Source organism: Marmota monax, unplaced genomic scaffold, assembly GCF_021218885.2.
Source record: "Marmota monax isolate L192 unplaced genomic scaffold, Marmota_monax_Labrador192_F-V1.1 WCK01_AAM20220418_F8-fsc00016, whole genome shotgun sequence".
NCBI lineage: Eukaryota > Metazoa > Chordata > Mammalia > Rodentia > Sciuridae > Marmota > Marmota monax.
The window spans coordinates 15,101,030-15,120,529 of NW_026695209.1; the positions used below are offsets into that span (position 1 = coordinate 15,101,030).

The following is a 19,500-nucleotide window of genomic DNA, read 5'->3' on the forward strand; positions in this document are numbered from 1 at the left end:
GGCCTGAAACTGTCCAATGAGATGAGAATTAAGAGATTTCACTGGATATAGACAGAATAAAACACATGAACATCTGAGTTATGCCTTTAAAAAAGGTCAAAATTTTCATTTTTATACGTTATTGTAATTTGTAGACCGAAAGAAACACTATGATATGTATGTTTTCATATCCTATAAAATATATTGTGATATGTATTACACCTAAGTCTTACATGCATGACATTTAAATTACTGCACTACTTACTTAAACATATTAAAGATTACTCAAGAGACTAGTACATAATTATATTCATTAAAAATATATAAACTAGCAAATTAAATTAAATTTTGAGTTAAAATATATCTGAATGCACATTAGGCTATCTGGCAAATATTGCTTCCAAGATTTATTGATGATGCTATTTTCTTCTATCCTACAAAATGATTCGTTCTTTATCTGCAAATATGTTGTTGTATTAATCTTTCTGCTGCTTCTAGCTCTAGCATAACACTTACATGTGGTAGGGGCATGCCAAATGTTGGCACAGTTAATTGATATACACATATGCATACATAGGTAATACTTGCAGAGAAAATGTTTATGCAAGAAGCTTTAAATAGTGCCATAAAAAGATTAAGCAACATTAATGGTAACAGACCAATCACATATTCCTCATTCTGCTAGTAGGAGATAAAATACAACAAAAAGAAGGCACTAATGAGTTAGGATGGTGCCTTACTAAGCGTGTAATTAATGTTATTAAGAAACATTGCAGTTGCATATTAAAATTCCGTTAACTAAGCAACCCTTCATCATCAGTACATTGGTTCCTGGGTTGCAAAAAATTTTTCCTTTTTCCTTTTTCTGATTGGCATCTTCATGCAGTCTTTCTTTAAAAAATGAGATAATGGGATGTGATCAGCCTTCCTGGTTTTCCTGGAATGCTGATGTGACAGTTCTGGCAAGTTGACAGGTTAAGTGACTGAAAGTGGATGTCTTGTCTCACCATTTACTTGAAGAGCCATTTTTTAGGCTATAGTTTTCTCATCCTCACTTGCACAGTTATGACCCCTTCTACCCCCAATATAAGAAATCTTATTTCCCCAGTTTAGCAGCATAGGACCTTGATTTTTTTTAACAAACTTTTTAAATATTCTCCATTTGCTGGTCAAAAATATGATTGTTCTTTTCTGAATTTTGTGAATATTGTCTTGATAAACAATTAGTTCTAAAATTAATAGTATTTCACTTACAAATCAAGAGTTCCCTAAAAAGTAAAAAAATAATAATAATTCTGATAAAAAACAGAAAATACGGGGAAGTGGTACTTAGAAGTTCAAAATTTCTTAAAATGTTTATAGATATTTCTAGAAAGTTTTCAATGTATAGTTTTCTTTTTTTATAGTTCAGATGTTCTATGCAACTTGTATGTTGAATCAAGTATGAGTTCCTGTACTTACCTACAATCGAAATTAAATCTACTTTATTAATGCAAAATATAATAAAGCTTAAAATTTCTATAAACATGCCTGAGTTATATGATGAAGTAAGTATACTACTTACACTAATTATGACCAACAGTATCACTGGTGGAAAAGTGTCAGAAGCTTTGAGTATAATGAGATGGAAAAAATATTGCAATGTAGAAATATTTAATACCATCATAGGATTATAGAAGGCTTTGTAAAACAAGTAAAGACAATTAATATGGAAAAATACAAAGTTTCACTAATATGATCCTTTTGTTTAACAAGCTGACTAAAAATGTAGAATGATCTAGATTGCCAGTGGTGACAAAGAAGGAGGTGAGGTTAATGGACCCATGGTGCCATTGGAAGAATTATATTTCTAACATAAAACATGTGTTTTTCTCTCTGTGAAGAACAACCTCTTACCCTTCCTCTTAACTGTTTAATCAATAAAAAAGAATCAAATTCTATCCTTCCTTCCTTTTTCCCTCTAGCCTTTCCCTTTCTCCCTCTTTCCTTCCTTTAGCTTCTCTTAGAATTGCTTTTATAGTTGCTCTACAATGCAATTAAGAAGTCCACTTTAATTATTTTGTGATCACACTAGGTAATAACTGGCTCACTTCATTGCCTACTTTGGTCATCGGGTTTGGAATAATTGAGAGTGGTTTTGGGGTTTCAAGTATTATATGAACCCTCCAAAATTGTAGTCTTCCCAAAGTCAACAAATTCCATAAGAGGAAGTAAGAAATGCACAGAGTAATACCAAATGACAGCAGCATCATTATTCACGCAAGAAATGGATGCTCCTATGTGTGTATGTGACCTCTGATAGGTGAAGAGCAGGATGTGAAGTCTGAATATATGAAGAATCTAAGACTCTCATTCATTGTGATCATTCTATTCTCTTTAACCATTTACTTTACTTTTTCAAATTTCTGAAACTAGTAAACTATAGAGTACTTTTCCATCTTCATTTTGATAGCAGAAAAGTGTGTGTATGGGGGATGGGCCAGGCATGGTTCTGTGCCGCAGTCCGGCTGCAGCAAAATAACCAGGGGGGGGTGAGGAGCAACTTGTGTAGATTGATACAGCAGGAGTGGGAGCCGTTTATTGTAGGACAGGAGGGGTATATATACATTACACACAGCTTATCTTAATTAACATAAACTAGATACAGCAGTCAACCAATAAGGAATCTCCACACTTAATGGCTCGCTGGGGTTACTTCACAAACCAATCCCTCTGGCAAAATGCCAGGCGCCATCCAGACTTGTTTATAGACCCTAACAGTTCTGGAAGCTGAGACAGGAGGACTGCAAGTTCAAAGCCATCATTAGCAACAGTGAGGCATTAAGCAACTCAGTGAGACCCTGTTTCTAATAAAATACAAAATTAGGCTGGGGATGTGGCTAAGTGGTTGAGTGCCCCTGAGTTCAATCCCTGGTATCATCCCTCCCCGAAAAAAAAAAAAAAAAAAAAAAAAGATGTCAGAAAAAAATACATATCTGTTTATATTTATACAAATTATATTATTGTCAAAAGAAAAGGTATAGATATTGGTATTTTTAGCATGTAATAAGAATTTTAATATTAGCTACAATTACTCATTAGAAAAGAAACCATTTACTCATCTAGAAGAGTTATTGCTGTGGACTCAATAAGAAAAACAGTTAATTGGAAAAGTAAGTAACTTAGCAATTTGATCATTTATATTCCTTGGAAATAGTGACAAATGAATAAAATGTGATTAAATGGGCTTTATAAAAGTGATTATCTTAAATCCTATATTCCTAATTTATATTTTCCATTATAAATGCATTCTTTCCTCTGAGATGAATTATGTATTAATATGCTTCAAATCAAATATTTTATGACATTATGTATGCATTTCCAATATTAAAAGAAGTGATATGGACTCAAGTGAATATTAAATAGTAAAAAATAAATTAAATTAAATAAGTTCAAAACAATCACTTATCAATTAGAAGTCAAACTCTTCTGTTTTTAGATTGAATAAACATTTATCTCTTATTCCTAGAGTACACTGCATTGTAATGAAATGACTTCTGCCTGTTTCTTGTTGGTAAAGGCAAGCCTACTAACATTTTGTCAGGACTTCTAGGTCTGATTGCTATAAAATGCCTATTTTTGTCTATATACTTTTGTTCCTCTGGGATGGTAGCTACTTATTTATAGTTATATAGTCATGTTCAAATTGGTTAGAAATTTTTTTCCAACATTTTCTGTCATTTCCCTCCATCCAAATTATTACCAATAGTATTGATGAAAAAATGTCAGAAGCTTTGAGTGCAATGAGATGGAAAAAATATTGAATATTTGCTATAGATCCATTTTTTAAAATTTCCTAATCCGTGCCCTTTACTTAGAAATTCAAATTCACTCTTAGGAGCTTTTCTAGGCCAAATAAAGTCAACATTTCAGTGCAAGGTGGTAAACAACACTTCACACCAATAAGAATGTACTACTGATCTGAGTAAGATATGTAAATAGGGGAAAATAGAGAAAAAAAGAGAGAGACAATGCAAGGAAGGGCATGTACCTGAAATTGGAAGGAACACAGGGCAAGTACAAGGTCAGGGTGTGTTCAGGTTAATCCTTGTTGACAAGGTGAATCAAAAGATAATAGATATCAAGATTGGTTAAGCACAAGAAAAGCCAATAAATATGTGAGTGATGGAGAGAAGACTGGTCTACTGAAATTCTGGAAGTAGTCTGGGGACAAATGACTGTCAGGATGATAAAATCTTGGGAGAGAATGATTTGCAAGCCTTGCAATGATATGCATTGTAGGTTTTTATTGCCATGTAATGAAAAGCACTGTAGGGTTTTGAATCAAGAGTCATTTGAAAGAAAGTGTATTTAAGAAAGGCTGTACTTAGAGTTAGTAAAGGAAGAAAAAGATTATGGGTTTTATGCCCCTTTAAATAATAAAAACAGCCATTCAAGAAAAATATATTATGATTTTTTAAATATTATACCTTATTGGAAATTGTAGCCTAAAATTCTTACTCAATTATTTGATACTAGACATGAAAAATTCTCAGTTAAACAGATTATAATTTGAAGTAAAACAAATTAAACTAGCAGTTCAGTGTTTAATAGGTCCAACTACGACATTGAAATGAATGTAAACTTATCTTCCAGTCTAAGACTTTAACCTTAAAAAAATTGTGTACCCTTTATAAAGTTCAGTTTACTGGCCTTTATATCATAATGGTAATCATTAAGACATAAGGTTTTCAAATTTTAAATGAAATAATGCCTATAATGCCTGTAGATGGTTTAACATAGTCCCTAGCACTTAATAAGCACTCAATTAATGTTAATTATTGTCATTGTATTGCACAGTTTGTGACTGAGCAAGTCTTTGACTCAAGCAAATGATCAAAGAGATTGCTTTTTAAATGTTTGCAGAATATATTAGCATTTAATAAGTAAATTATATTAAATAGCAAAAAATGTTTTCTACTCCAGTTTGTCAGGAAGTTCAAAATGTTTATTACTATTGAATCAAAAGTTTATTTATTCAGGCATGAAATTACACCCAAAGAAAGGGAGCAGCTGAGTGTGCCTGTAACCGCCCTGTATCACATATTAATGTACCTAACTGCTGCATGACTATCTCCATGTTAATGCCTGCCATACAAAGTCATATTTTCCTGTAGAAACAACTTGAACATGATGTGATTAACCTTTAAGGTCCCCCTCCCCTCATCTCAAAGCCCACCTCATGCATGGCCTATGCTTCCTACTCCTGTTCAGCTATCTGATTTCCATATCACCCACTCACTCTCACCAGCAAGCATTAGCATAACAGAGCTGTCTCGTGACTTTGATTGAAGCCAGCTTGGGCTGAATTCAGTATCAAAGCATAATTTCGCAGAAATCAAATCTAATTTGCTGTGCATTGTATTTAAATTCTCAAAACACAGTTTCAAGTGAACTGGCCTAGACTTCTAATCTTAATTGACCTTTTTATAGATCAGGTCTACTTCTCTGGAAATCACACAACATACTTTTCTCATAGAGATATTGTTTTTTAATGTGTATGTGTTGATTAAATACTGAACTGCATCACTCTGCTCCATCTCATTTCTTCTTATAGCTAAAGCAATAAGGTATAATCACTTGACATAGTAAGCAAGTAGGTTATTGCAGCATAGTTACAAGAAATTTGTCTAATGTTTTCAGGTTTTAGAGAGGACATAAATACGTATTTCATAGTCATCTGTCTTAACAAACATCAGAGAATTGCCATTTTTATAACTAGCATATTCTTTTGGAGTTTATAACTCGATATCCTTAATTCGAATTGGGTTTAAATTATGTTTTGAATTGTCATCTTGAGGACCTAATTGTGTTTTTTTCATATTTAATGAGAACCATTGTATAAAATCCCTTTTATGTATAGCACACTTCCCACTATCATGCTGTGTTGATAAAACGCCATCCCTGTCTACTCCCTCCCTTTGGTGCCATCAGCCAAGTACTCTCTTTTCAAACCATTCTCACTGCCACCTGGCAGAGATGCGGAAACTGTGGAGTGTCATCAGAAGAATAATTGATGCTGTTTTTCATTTTAAAACCTCAAAAGTAAATTCCTTGAGCTGATATGCCTTCACAGAAGATTGCAATATAGATCTTGGGCAGAGAAAGAGAATCTACAAAAGTAAAACTGATCCTTGCAATTTTATTTGTTGGCCTGACTTTGGGTGACAAAAGGACATGTATTTTCAGAGACTCAAAAGCTTTTTAGATTGTTTTGCTAAATGATTCAACATTTTTAGTTTTCTTTTAAAAAAAATTTACACCTAACAATTCTGGTTCTATTGAGACCCATGAGGCTATTGACATGAAATAATTGCATACATTAGAAATAGAGCATATTTATAATAACTTAGAATAAAAGTATAATATAAATAGATAACACAGGGAAAAGAGAGTTTTTAGGATTGATGGCTTTTGGTTAGTGGTCTTTAAAAAATATAAAACTGGAAAAATTTCAAGAAATTATGATTTCCTGGTCTTTCAAAATGATATAATGAGTGGTAAATATTATGTTGTGATATTACAGCACTTCATTTTTGTGTAGGAGTTCTGATGAAATGTTTTCTTTAGGTGCTACTCATAGCAATTCTCACTGGATTTTCTGTCCCAACTTGCCAAGGTGTTCCAGCCTTTGTCTCTGTCTTTCTAATCATCATCTCCAATCACCATCTACATTGCTTCCAGAGCATTCTTTTTAAAACCATGTATCTGATATCTATTTTGCAAAATCATCTTTGAAAAGATCTTAATAGCTTTCAGGACACAATTTTAAACTCCTTTGTATAAATTATCTGATCTTATCTATATCAGCTCTGTACACCAGGTTTCTTCTACTTTCAAAACTCTTTATCTTCCTGTACCAAATCCAGTTCCACAGGTCTTTGCCTTATGTTCGGTGCCTTTGTTCTGTGACCTTAATTCTCTTCATCTAGTGATCTCTTACCTGTGCTTCAAATAACAGCTCAAATATAGCCATCTCTTGCATTTTCTATTATTGTACAGATTGTGTCATGATGTGTTGTTCCCTGAGAAATCTCTGCCATAGGACAAGTAGGACGAGAGCACCTCCCAATACCTCTCTCTCTCTCTCTCTCTCTCTCTCTCTCTCTCTCTCTCTCTCTTATTTTGGCTGTACTGGAGATGGAATCCAGAGCCTGTGCATGCTACATAAGAGCTCTAACAGTGAGCTACACCCCCACTCAAGTGCCATGTAATATTTGGCTTCCCATGCCCTGAACCAAGCAGAATGTCTTAGAATTTGTATTCAATCAGTACATTTTGAATGAATAAATGGATGAACTCTAGCTTCTCAGGAAAATGTATGCATAGATATGGTCAATTCTGAATCCTTTTTTTTGGGGGGGACTATATTTTAGCAGCTGTGATAAAACTATAGGATGAGGATTTCAAAAATGTTTTACAAAAACACTCATCTAAAACACATTTTCAAACATTTAAGTATCAAATTCAAGGAAGTCTATAGCTATATCTAAATTACAGATAGTGCTTTTACTGACATAGGTAGATGACAGAGAATAAAATGCTTAAAACTATGTTTTCATTGCTTCCATTTATGTTTCATTTGATGATTTCAATCTGTTATTGCTTTTTTTAAAAAATATATATATAAAGGAGGATTGTGTAAGTACCCAGGTTCTCAGGTCTCACTAACTAGTTATATAGGCCAATTTAAATTATTTCTCACCCAAAGCTGTGCAAATGAACTAATAAGCTGAATAGGCAACTTTTATTAAAGAGTGTCAAATAACTGATTTTGACTGAATTGGGTTTTTAATTTTTGAAGATGACATACAAGCTAAATTCCTCAATACTTCTCAAAAAGCTAATGTCCACATTGGCATTATTACTTTTCTTTCATAGGATTTCATACAACTATACACTGATTCTTAAATATTTCATAACATTTTTTCTAGAAAAATCCCATACCATATTACATATGATGAAGACCAACTAATCTTCTGTGGCAAAAATATCCAGTGGTTTCACATTTCTGCTGAAAAATGAATACTGCTGTACTTTAAAAGTTTTTCCTAAAGTAATTTTGTAACATTGATTTAAACTATCATTTCTATTAGCAAACATGGAACAAAAATCAATGTATCTGCTGATTCAGGAGAAGTGTGTAGAAATAACAAGTAGATTGTGAGAGGCCTGTAATCTTCTGAGCATGCCAGGCAACATAAACCACACTCTGTCCAAATAGAGCCATAAATCCGGGTTCTCTGTACTGTTAGAATGAGTCTTCCGTTATCTTTAGTTATAGAAAAGAATTTCACTTAGTAGATTTATCCCTTCTGTCCTTGGGGTATGTGTTGGATATCTTGAATTAGGAGCCAGGAAAATAGAACACCTAAAAAGAAATAAGTCAATACAAATCTCACTGAATTCTTTTTGAGAAAAATACCGCTGCTTTCACAGTGATAGCATTTTTGTTAGGATAAATGATTGGTTTTAGGTTTGGGGCACCATGTGTTTATTCTGTTCTTGGATTTGCACTTATGCACTTGAAAAACGTGAAAGAAATCCAGGTGAAGTCTTTTATTGGATGTTGCTGATTGTCAGAGTTCTTTAGAGCTCACCTTTTAGCTGATGTATACCAGATTCTAAAACTTAGAATTTGAAACTGATTTGAAAGTATTTGCTTGGTCTTAGTTTTCTAGCATAAGCAACTAGTTAAAATATAAACAGATGATCAGAAAAGTCATGGAATACACATGGTGTTTACAACTGATATGGGTTTGGTTCTGAAGATGTCCTTGGGAAAATTTCTAGCTATACTTTCTCTTGTTTTTTCTCCCTTGTCTCTCTTTATCATTAGGTTCCAATCTAAATTGTTCTGTCTTAGCATTTTTACCCCATCCCTGCCCTCTTTCTTTCTTTCTTTTTGTATTATATCTATCTATCTATCTATAGATATAGGTATAGATAGATAGATTAAACCCTGAGGTGCTCTATCCCTGAGATACATCCCCAGCCCTGTTTTTTAATTTTATTTTAAAACAGGGTCTAATTAAGTTGCCCAGAGTGGTCTTGAACTTTCGATACTTGTGCCTCAGCATCATGAGTCGTGGGATTATAGGCGTGCATCACTGTACCCAGCCCCTCATCCCTCTCTTTTCTTTACTGTTAGAGTTACTCATTTGTTTTCCTTATTATCTTCACAATACCATTTTATTAGCTTGTTAGCCAGACTCCATGCTTTAGTGACTAAATGTCACTCACCCCATTCATTCTTCCTCATCCAATCTAAGTTCATTGAAGGGTTAAAGCTTCCCAAACCACTTTTATCATCACTACCCCACTCAGAAAGAGACAGAATAAAGTGAGTATGGCTTCTAAAGTCTTCCGTTGTTGCCATGATATTTATATAACTCCGACCTCCCTTTCCTGCCAGATTGTACACTGTTAGGCTGGAGATGTTCTTGCTGCTTCTACTTTGCCCGGGAGATGCCTATGCTTGGAATGTGTTCATCAACCCCTTATCCAAATGCATCCCTTGCCCCAGAGTTCCCACAACTTCCCTTTCCCACACACAGCCTTTCACAGCCACTCAAGCACAAAGGGATCCCTCCCTCCTGAAGTCTGGTCACACTGACTGTGGACACTATAACTGAAGAGTTCCCCTCAGAGCTCCAAGAGGACCTCTACCACTGCACTTACCATTGTCTTAGATGTATAGGTTTTGTGTTTACTGTTATCAAAATCATCATGTTTTAAAAAAATGTCTCTATTCAACTTTGAGTTCCTTGACAACTATCATATAAAGCTTTACCCTGTGTGACTTTACTGCCAAGTAAGAGAACATAAGAATTGCCTGACTATTGCCTGTCTGTCCAAATGAAATTAATTAAATAGAATAAACTAATATGATACATTTATTTATATTGTTTGTTATTTCAAATATGTAACTTCCATCCCTTAAATAATTCAATGTCTTTAATCTTCAAATCTTGAATTCCAGAATATAAGAATTTTCATAATATGGATCATATTTTATGCCTTCTGACATCCCATTGCCTCATTCAATATCTTACAAATATTATAATAAAATGAGTGTGTACCAGGAGATGGATTTTAAAGGAGGAGATAATTGTGTAAAGGAGTGATTCCTTTCCATGTTTTTCTTATTAAAAAACATAACCAAATCATTTTTCTAAAAATGTTAGAATCATAAGGGATCTATTTTCACATATAAGTAGGTGGGACACAGGGATATAATATAATGGACAATATTTAAAATAGATCTGCTAATAAGTTTTCTCACATTATTTCCCCAATCCCTTAGTGTTTTAAGAAATGCATACAAGTAAGTAAAAAAAAAAAAAAAAATGTAGCCTCTTTGGCACTGAGCAATCCACCCAGAGCCAGATTTTCTCTTTTATATCTTTTTCTTTGACAATGGTTGATATTTACACATTTTCTTTCCTTTTAAATTATAGCTCCTCCACAGTTTGTGGTTAGGCCAAGAGATCAGATTGTTGCTCAAGGTCGAACTGCAACATTTCCCTGTGAAACTAAAGGAAACCCCCAGCCAGCTGTGTTTTGGCAGAAAGAAGGCAGCCAGGTGAGTGTGAGGCTTGACTGCTTTTCTGAAGTCTCTGAACTTTGCTGACTTTGGTACTCCCTGAAGCTTGCCTTGCCTCCATTGCTATCAGATGCTGAACTTATTTTATTGCTAAAAGAAAGGCAAATGATTCTAAAATAAGTGAAAGACAGATGTTCTAGCACTTTTTATTTGCTAGTGGTAATCTTTAAAAATCCTGCATTTTGCAAGAAACAGAGTGTAGCAACCTTATTTTAAAAATCCAACCAAACCTCTGTAAATATTTAAATCTCTGCAGGTTAAGGTGATTTTGCTTTCTTGCACAGGATTAGTCTGTGTAAGTGAGTTGGGACATACAATGAGCTGAGAATAGTTCCTCACTCATGGAAGATGATCAAAAAATATTTCTAGCATTTATTGGCATAGATCCAATATCACTCCACTCCTAGATAGAAAATATAAATGACTTTAAAAAATTATTAATTTAACCCTGTTTCCACTTAAGAGTTGAAGAAATATTTTCTTTCATTTTCCCTTCTGGATTTCTTCACAGTAGGGTTAAACAGAAATAATATATAACACAAAGAGCCAATACCTGCCTTGTCTTTGCTTTGCTCTTTCTGGACATGATGGCCTCTCAATGTCTCTCCCAAAGCCAACTGGATACATTACTTTTATAATTTAGCACTTGGTCCAAATTCAGAGAGTGTTTAGCCTATACCTTCTGAGGCAATGAATGGAACTTTCAGCTTAAATTAGATCTGAAATTGTGATCTTTGCATAAAAATTTGTGCATTCCTGAGAGATCTTGAATTATTTTGTGCTAGATTCTCTAAAACCATCCAGACAAGAAATGTAGTTCTTGTGGTACTCTTCCCCAGCACATTCTGATACTAGTCCAGGTTCTGAAAAAATTTCTCAGGGATTAATTGAAAATATTATTATAAGTCATAGGAAATCTGAAAACTTTGCCAGCGGTAGGGAATGTTTTTAGCTACATTAAGAGAACCTATTGATTAGAACTCATATATGTCTGTCTTTCTGGAGAGCCTCTAGGAAGCCCTGCTCAGCCATGCTTTCTAATTTGCAGGGGTTCCTCTGCAATTCCTGAACCACCCCCAAACTAGCAGTTTTAATCTCTGAATGGACACCTGGTCATTCTTACTTTCTCAACACTCCTTGTCACTTCCCTTCTGAGTCAGGGATGTAAAGGCAATGAAGAAAGGAGAGTCATGCCCACTGCCTTATCCCATATCAGAATTATCAGACTTCAACTCCCATTTTTTTTAAATCATTTAACAGCTATAAAATGTATTTCTCTTTGTAGATTTCCTTGACTATTCTTTTCAGTTTCTCTCACGTGAATTTATCCCAAACATTCCAGGAGTATGAAAAAACATGATATGATAGTTAAACACACACATGCATACACACTCACAACCTTTAAAGGAGAGGCCTTAAAGCCATTTTTCTCCTTTTTTGTTGCACAGTATTTGTAAGTGCTATTTAACTTTACTAAAGCTAGTTTTTATACTAATCTGAAATTTGGGGCTATACATCTTACCTCCCATGAGTTATGAAGATTTCATGAATAAGTATAAATGTAAAAGGAATTTACATGTTATGAAGATAACACAAATTGCTATTTTGTCACTGATAGCAAACATAATGATGTAAAGCAATTTGATTATTGCAAATTCATACTTTAAGTCATGTTTTGAGTGAAATCTCATAATGTTTCCTGATATATATATATATATATATATATATATATATATATATATATATATATGATTTATTTTTGTAAGATTATTTCATGTGTACATAATATCCCTCAAAATAGCTCCAAGTTAGATACAAAATGTTTTTTTTCCTGTAGTCTAATTCACATATGGTATTAAACATTGTTTTTAATGGTTATGAAAATAGTTATCAAAAGCATTATAGTATTCCTTTTCCTATTTGACAAAGTAGCATGTAAATCCATATATACTATAGCTAAGGATGCCACAAAATTTCTACTTAGCTTCTTTGGCTTGTTTATTATCATAGGTCTAGTTACCTTCTTCTTACCAATCTGCTCCCATCAGGGATCTAGAGATTGGGAGGAGGGAGGGAAGCACAGAGGGAGAGAGAGTAAAGAGAAGTGCTTGAGCAAACTGTAAATTTTCAAATCATGAATTAGGATATTAGGAAAAATAAATTGGTCTTACTGTCTCTAGTATCCAATTTCTATGGTGATCTATGACTATCCATCAGTAGAAAGAGTGAAGTGCTTGGACTTAATGGTCCATATTCCTCAATATGTGCTGATAATGCCAATTAGTGCTAATAGGATTCTCAGACACTTCAAGGCAAGCAGAGCTCTATGGAGTTCCTTGGTTTTGCTTATAATCCATTTTCTTTTGGCCATGTCATACAAGCAGGGAATAAAGATGATCAAATGCCATTTTCCATGTCAATGGATCATTTAGAAGGTGGACTGATATTATATCATAGAGGAAAAGATCCCAGAGAGAATTAGCCCATCTGATGGATTGGTGCTATGTAAATTAGTATTCAAATGGCTAATTGTAAGAAAGTGCACATTTTGAGTTATTGTATCATTTTCAAGTGCCTTTAAATTTAGACCCTTCTCTTTTGGATGGTTTATTTCTGTAATATATTTGGATTCCACATGAGATTTAATTTGTTCTCAAATTATGTTTCATATGCATGAAAATATCTAGACTTAGATAGTAATACAAATTTTAGGAGAGGGAAACAGTTTTTTTGAAATCATATCCCTGACAGGCTAGCAAACATCTCTTCTTTTAGGAGTTTAATAACATGGTAATGTTTATGTAAAGTGGGCTTATAGTGTCACACTTGAATCTAATAAAGTGGACATCCATCATGTTGCAATAAAGAGAAGAGCTTCTAATTAAAGTAGGACATCATTTGCAGGATTAAAGTCATTTAGCGTAATTGAAAAGTGTTAATACCCTATTTTATCCTCTTCCATTGGTAGTACTTCAAGGGTAAAAACATTTTAAGGTGAAAATGTGTCTTGTGCCTTTAATTGAATGTTATTACCTCCTGATTGCAACTTATTGAAACTGTTTAATTACAAACCTGGAAAATTAATTACTACATTGAGAAACAGATCCCCGAGGGTTATAATGTTCTTTTTTGTAAGTAAATAGAACATAAAAATTGATATGTTCTTATTTATAATCCAACTTGGAAACATACCTCAATATGATTTATTATATCCAAATGTTTTTCTTAATTGAACAACAGTAAAGTGACATAGGTCATCTAAATTGATGTTACTGCACTCATATAAAAACTTTCAACATTTATGATTAGGCTATATGAGATATATGATAGGCTTTTTGTGATATATAGTAAAATGTTTTTAAAAATAATACTTCAAAATTGTTTGGTAGAACATTCTAACTTCCATAATTATTCTACATCCTTTTATTTTCAGCTATTGATTTTATCATGCTTAGATTAGGATTTGTCCATAGCTCTTTGGGATGTTGTCATGATTTGCAGTGCATTATAGCAATACACTCAGCTTTTTCTGTCAGTCAAAGACACACACATTTTGAAAAATGTTAAAATTGAATTTGTTGTCCTAAAATATTAAAAATTATCAGTAACAATTGCAATTATATTTTACATTCTTTGTTTCTTGTAAGTTTAAAAAACACCTACACATTTATTGTTACTCTCTCGATCCTTACCTTGTATAGGAGTTAAATCATATGAGAATTATGCTGCCCATTTTATAGATGAGGAAAACTTATTTTAGAGAGAGTAAATGGCTGAGATCAAGAAACCTTAATGTTACCCTGATTTTATCATTACATGCTGTATATATGTGTTGAATTTTTATACTGTAGCCCATTAAAATGTACAAGCATTATATGCCAATCAAAACTTAAAAATTAAAGACAGATCCAGCTCTTTAAAAATGCGGGTGATTATTCCTTCAACTGAAGTATGTTGAGGTCATAGAGCATACACCATGATTGGAAACTTTCCCAGTTAGTTTTCCCACTACCAGACCTATAATTATTTTGGAAACTTTTTTGTTTAAATCTATACATCTTTCTACCAATCATATTTTTCATAACTAAAATATTTGTTGTTAATGCAATTTTCCTTGTAAATGCTAAAAAAAAATATTGATAAGATTGTGTTTGCTTCTACAGAACCTACTTTTCCCAAACCAACCCCAGCAGCCCAACAGTAGATGTTCAGTGTCACCAACTGGAGACCTCACCATTACCAACATTCAGCGCTCAGATGCGGGTTACTACATCTGCCAGGCCTTGACTGTGGCAGGAAGCATTTTAGCAAAAGCTCAACTGGAGGTTACCGATGGTGCGATATTGTTTTTGGATTCGTCTCATAAAATATATGAATTTTATTTCAAGATACACATTAATGTGGGGTTTTTCTATTTGTTAAATGGTTTAGATCAATGTTTATCCTCTAAATTTAAATCTAGGTAAAGTAACACATTTTAACAGTTTTTAATTTACCTGCCAGTATTTCATTTAATGCCATTTATTTTCCCAAAGGCAGCCCATTTTAATCTTAAAAACAGTGATTTGAAAGAAATTTTAATTTTAAATTTAAAGTAATTTTAAAGAAATGACATCAAAATTATTGTGTTTACACGTGTAATCTGAATACTTTTAGTTAGTCTTATGTTGACATGACTGCTTCTCAAAGATGTTAATAATTTTATATTTTACTGCAGAATAAGAGATATCATCTTTAATATTATCAGTGAAACAGAGAATTAGTTTTTTAGTTAGCTAATCACATTATGACATTCCTCTGCCTTTAATTATACATTCACTAAGTTAAATTAATTAAATACTTTTGGAAGCACTGGCACTGATGAATGCTAAAATTATTATTTTTTACTTGCACATATATACTTTGAATCTTAACTGAGATCCTTACGTTCAGAGTGAAAGTTGAAAAGGTTCTGATCTTTCCCCAAGATTCATCACAATTGACAGTTAGGAAGTTCTAGCAATTTTTGAGCCTCTGAGCATGAATTTATTCCCTATCCTTCCATGCCTTAAAACTTTCTATTGTGTCTTATATTGGTGAGCTTTTTGTGTTTGTTTTCCCTTCTCATGCTGGTTTCTGAGATATAAGACTTTTCGTCTGTGGTTTCTCTAATTCTCTGCTGGTTAAATTTCAATGTGCTTTCATACAATTTGAATTTACATGTAGATTAAAAGGTCATTTAAAATTAATAGAAAGGCAGTATTTTTTAATATCTGTCCATGGTATGGCCTGATTCAGCACCATGTCAGGAATGGGAATAAATAGGACAGACAAACACTGGATGTGAAGACATTGAGTCATTAATGTCTGCACCTGCTGATGCTCTGGAGATTTATGGCCATGGAGCTGAAAGAAGAAGTCAGGTTCAAGGGTAACAGTGATGAGAAATCCTTCCTTAAATAGGCAGTGCTTCCTTAAATCCTCTTTGATGGTTTCTACCTCTTTGTTTATTTAAAAAGAGTGAAAGATAATTATGAATATTTTAAAAGTACTCATATATTCTATCAGTAAAAATTTCTAGGTATTTATATTGGAAAACAAGATATCTGGGCCTAAACCTAAGATTTATTCTAAATTGCTATAAAATATTTCAAACATAATGCTTAAAATATCTACTATAATCTAGCTACTTGTGGCAGTTTACATGAGAGAGACTGAGCTTAAATGAATAATTTGCTATGAAAAAGCAGACCATATATGTAGAAAACAAAATGAGTGAATTAGAAGAGGTAGTGGTTTCAACTGATAGGGTTCATGAGACAGGTAGATATTGAGAATTATTTTTGATACAATGAATTGAAAACTTGTGTTAGTTGATCATATCTCACAGCTAGAATATCTATTCTAGGTCAAAATTTAAAAGGTCATGATCAAGTTTAAAATTTCAGTTTGACTGAGATGGTTCTGAGCATTTTGTTACAACTGTTTTGAATATTAATTCCTACATTGATTTTTACTTAAGCAATCAAAAAGTCAAAGTTATTATGAATAACTATCTCTAAATATGAAGTTGTGTCCTTGGCTGATGACTTCAGCTTCTAGTCATACTTTAGGTTTTTCAGATTAGTTAGTGATTTAATCACATGTAAGCCATCATTTTCATTTTAGGTGTACTTTTTGATAAGATCTAGGGCAATTTTGAGTCAATTGAAATTGTTAAAATGAAAAATATATATCATATTCAGAGAAACAAGTGCTTATTCCATCTGTACCCATGTTTTTGTTATATCTTTGACATTAAACTCAATTACTGAGCATATTTTTAATTTAAACATTCATATAGTATTCACATACTCTTGCTAATAGTGATGAAATATGTCATGCTGAGTTACAATTGTACCGATTATGGATTGAGCTAAGATGTTCCCAAATACTTAAGTTTCAAAATAGACCTCTAAAAGATCTTCTCATGGTTATTCACTTTTTTCCTTTACCCTTATTTCATAAAGTTAAAAAAAAATCTTGTAAAGAAAACTCTATGGGTGGGATGAATAGAATCTATAAGGACTGGGAACTGAAATGCATTTCTGTCTTATGCTGACTATAAATGTCAAACCATAATCTTACATGAATGGTTTATTGAGGATTTATAATGCATAGTTAGAGAAGACCATGGAGTTGTTCACAGATCACTGGAAACCCTAAATGTTCATTTAAACTTTGACCTTAATGTCATGGAAACCTTGTGGTCATCTTTCACCCATAACATCCTTGAAAGTGAGAATTCCTCTGGCCAGGAGATTTTCAATTCACTTATTGATCGAAGTCATTCAAAAGACAATGAACCACTCATTTAGGCATTAAAAAAAGAAGAAGAAAAAGGCAGAGGGGACTAATTAGATGACCTTTGGCTACATCTAATGATTTCAGAGATATGACAATAAAAGCAGATTAAAAGACATTACTGGAATTCTTATGAAGAACTTAATTTGAAGCAAAGACGTAACATTTATAATTTGATAAATAAGTTAGACTCTGAAGGCCTATTTTTCTCCCCATATTAAAAAAAAAATCCATTGATCTAGTTTTGGCTCATAAACGATTTATGTAAAACCATTAGCCTAAATTTCTATTTGCCAAATTATTGCCAGATGTCTCAGAATTATTGTAATATTGGGCTCCCACATTCTCTTAAGCTTCTTCATTTGTTTCTAAAATGAAGAATGTGATAAAAACAATCAGTGAAATAAGTAGTTCTAATTTTGGTGTATGACCAAGTAATTGTTCTATGGTTTATCATAGTTTTTTTTTTTATTATCAATATAATAAATTCAGGTTCATTGGGGTCTACAGTGTCTTGACTTGCAGGGGACCTATTATCCTAAGTTCTAATTTAAATTAAAATTGATTGGTTTTTTCATGGGTGGTTCGTAGAGGCCTGGTAATTTTCATGATTTCTTACTGAAATCTGTGAACTCTAGTGTAAATATGATGCATACAGATGGAGACAGAGTCATGAAAATTGGTGTTTACAAACATGGATGGACAAAGGAATTGAGAACCTGAAGCAAAATTACTTTTCTAATTATTTACCTGGTAATAAAAAATAACTTTTTGGAGAAAAGAAACTATTTTTTTCATCACAGTTGCTAAACAATAATTTAAATCCACTACTCTTTTTTTATTTTCTGGGAGGATTTTTAAATATATATCTTATGTATTGGATTAATATGTACATATATGATATATATGATGGGTATTGAATAAATACACAAAGTAAGTTCTAAGTAATATGTTTGGCTTTGGGGTTTTCACATTACTTACAATATCAGTACTTTAAGACTATTGAATGCATAGGAGTTAAAATATACTAAATATATCTTTATTCTTCAGTTTTGACAGATAGACCTCCGCCCATAATCTTACAAGGCCCAGTAAACCAAACACTAGCAGTCGATGGTACAGCATTACTAAAATGTAAAGCCACTGGTGATCCTCTTCCAGTCATTAGCTGGTTAAAGGAGGGATTTACTTTTCTGGGTAGAGATTCAAGAGCATCTATACAAGACCAAGGAACACTGCAAATTAAGAATTTACGGGTAAGCAATATTTGGTTTGCATTTGAGTCCTTGTCTTAACATAAGAACTGTTATAGGGAAATATTTTGTGGTGAACTTAAAATCTTACATCTTAGCATGCCTTCTGTGCATGTTACTTCTTACTGTGAAAATTCTTAGTTGAAATTAGAGCAAGGGTCTTTTCCTTATGTCACTCATAAATTCAAAACAGACCTAGAATCTTTTTACTCTTGTATCACATCTGCTATGTATGTAATCATTGAAACTATAAATCATAGTTTAATGATTTAAGTATAGTAGTGGAATATATAAAATCCTTTGAAAAAGTGACAGATGCTTCTGATTTTACTATCACTGATGAAAGGGATATCATAGCAAGATGTAGATAAATTGGCTTGGTCAAAAAATTGTGTAGAAAAAATAAAGGGATTAGACTGAATGGAAGAAAGGCAGGTTTGGCTAGTTAGAGGAAACCCTTAGGTTTTAGGGGATGTTGCTGTGGGGTTTTTCATTTAAACCCCAGGATGAGAACAAATTGTTGGTGATCTTTTAACTGAAATTTATGCAACCATTTCTGGAAATTTAGCAAGTTGGTACTTCTTCAGGAGCAACTCAAAATAATATGTGTGCTTCTGAATATTTTTTAACTATCTGTTACAATGTAACAGTATTGGAAGTAAAACAATTATTAATATCTCACAGCTTATGTGAGTTAGAAGCATGACCATGACTTAATAGGGCCACTTGTTTTAGAGGTATAATTGGAGGTGCCAGTTAGAGGAGATGAGGGCTCATATGAAGATTGACAGGATAGATTTT

At 32.9% G+C, this 19,500-nt stretch overlaps 1 protein-coding gene across 11 annotated transcripts in view; it reads left to right on the forward strand.

Moving 5' to 3' along the window:
• Robo2 (roundabout guidance receptor 2) overlaps positions 1-19,500 on the forward strand; it is a 564,046-nt gene that overhangs the window by 449,731 nt on the left and 94,815 nt on the right. For all 11 annotated transcript variants that reach the window (XM_058574553.1, XM_046430545.2, XM_058574555.1 and 8 more), the window contains 3 exons: positions 10,479-10,603; positions 14,788-14,959; positions 18,497-18,702. In XM_058574553.1, coding sequence (XP_058430536.1) covers positions 10,479-10,603; positions 14,788-14,959; positions 18,497-18,702 — 503 coding nt within the window. The remainder of the gene's footprint in view (positions 1-10,478; positions 10,604-14,787; positions 14,960-18,496; positions 18,703-19,500) is intronic.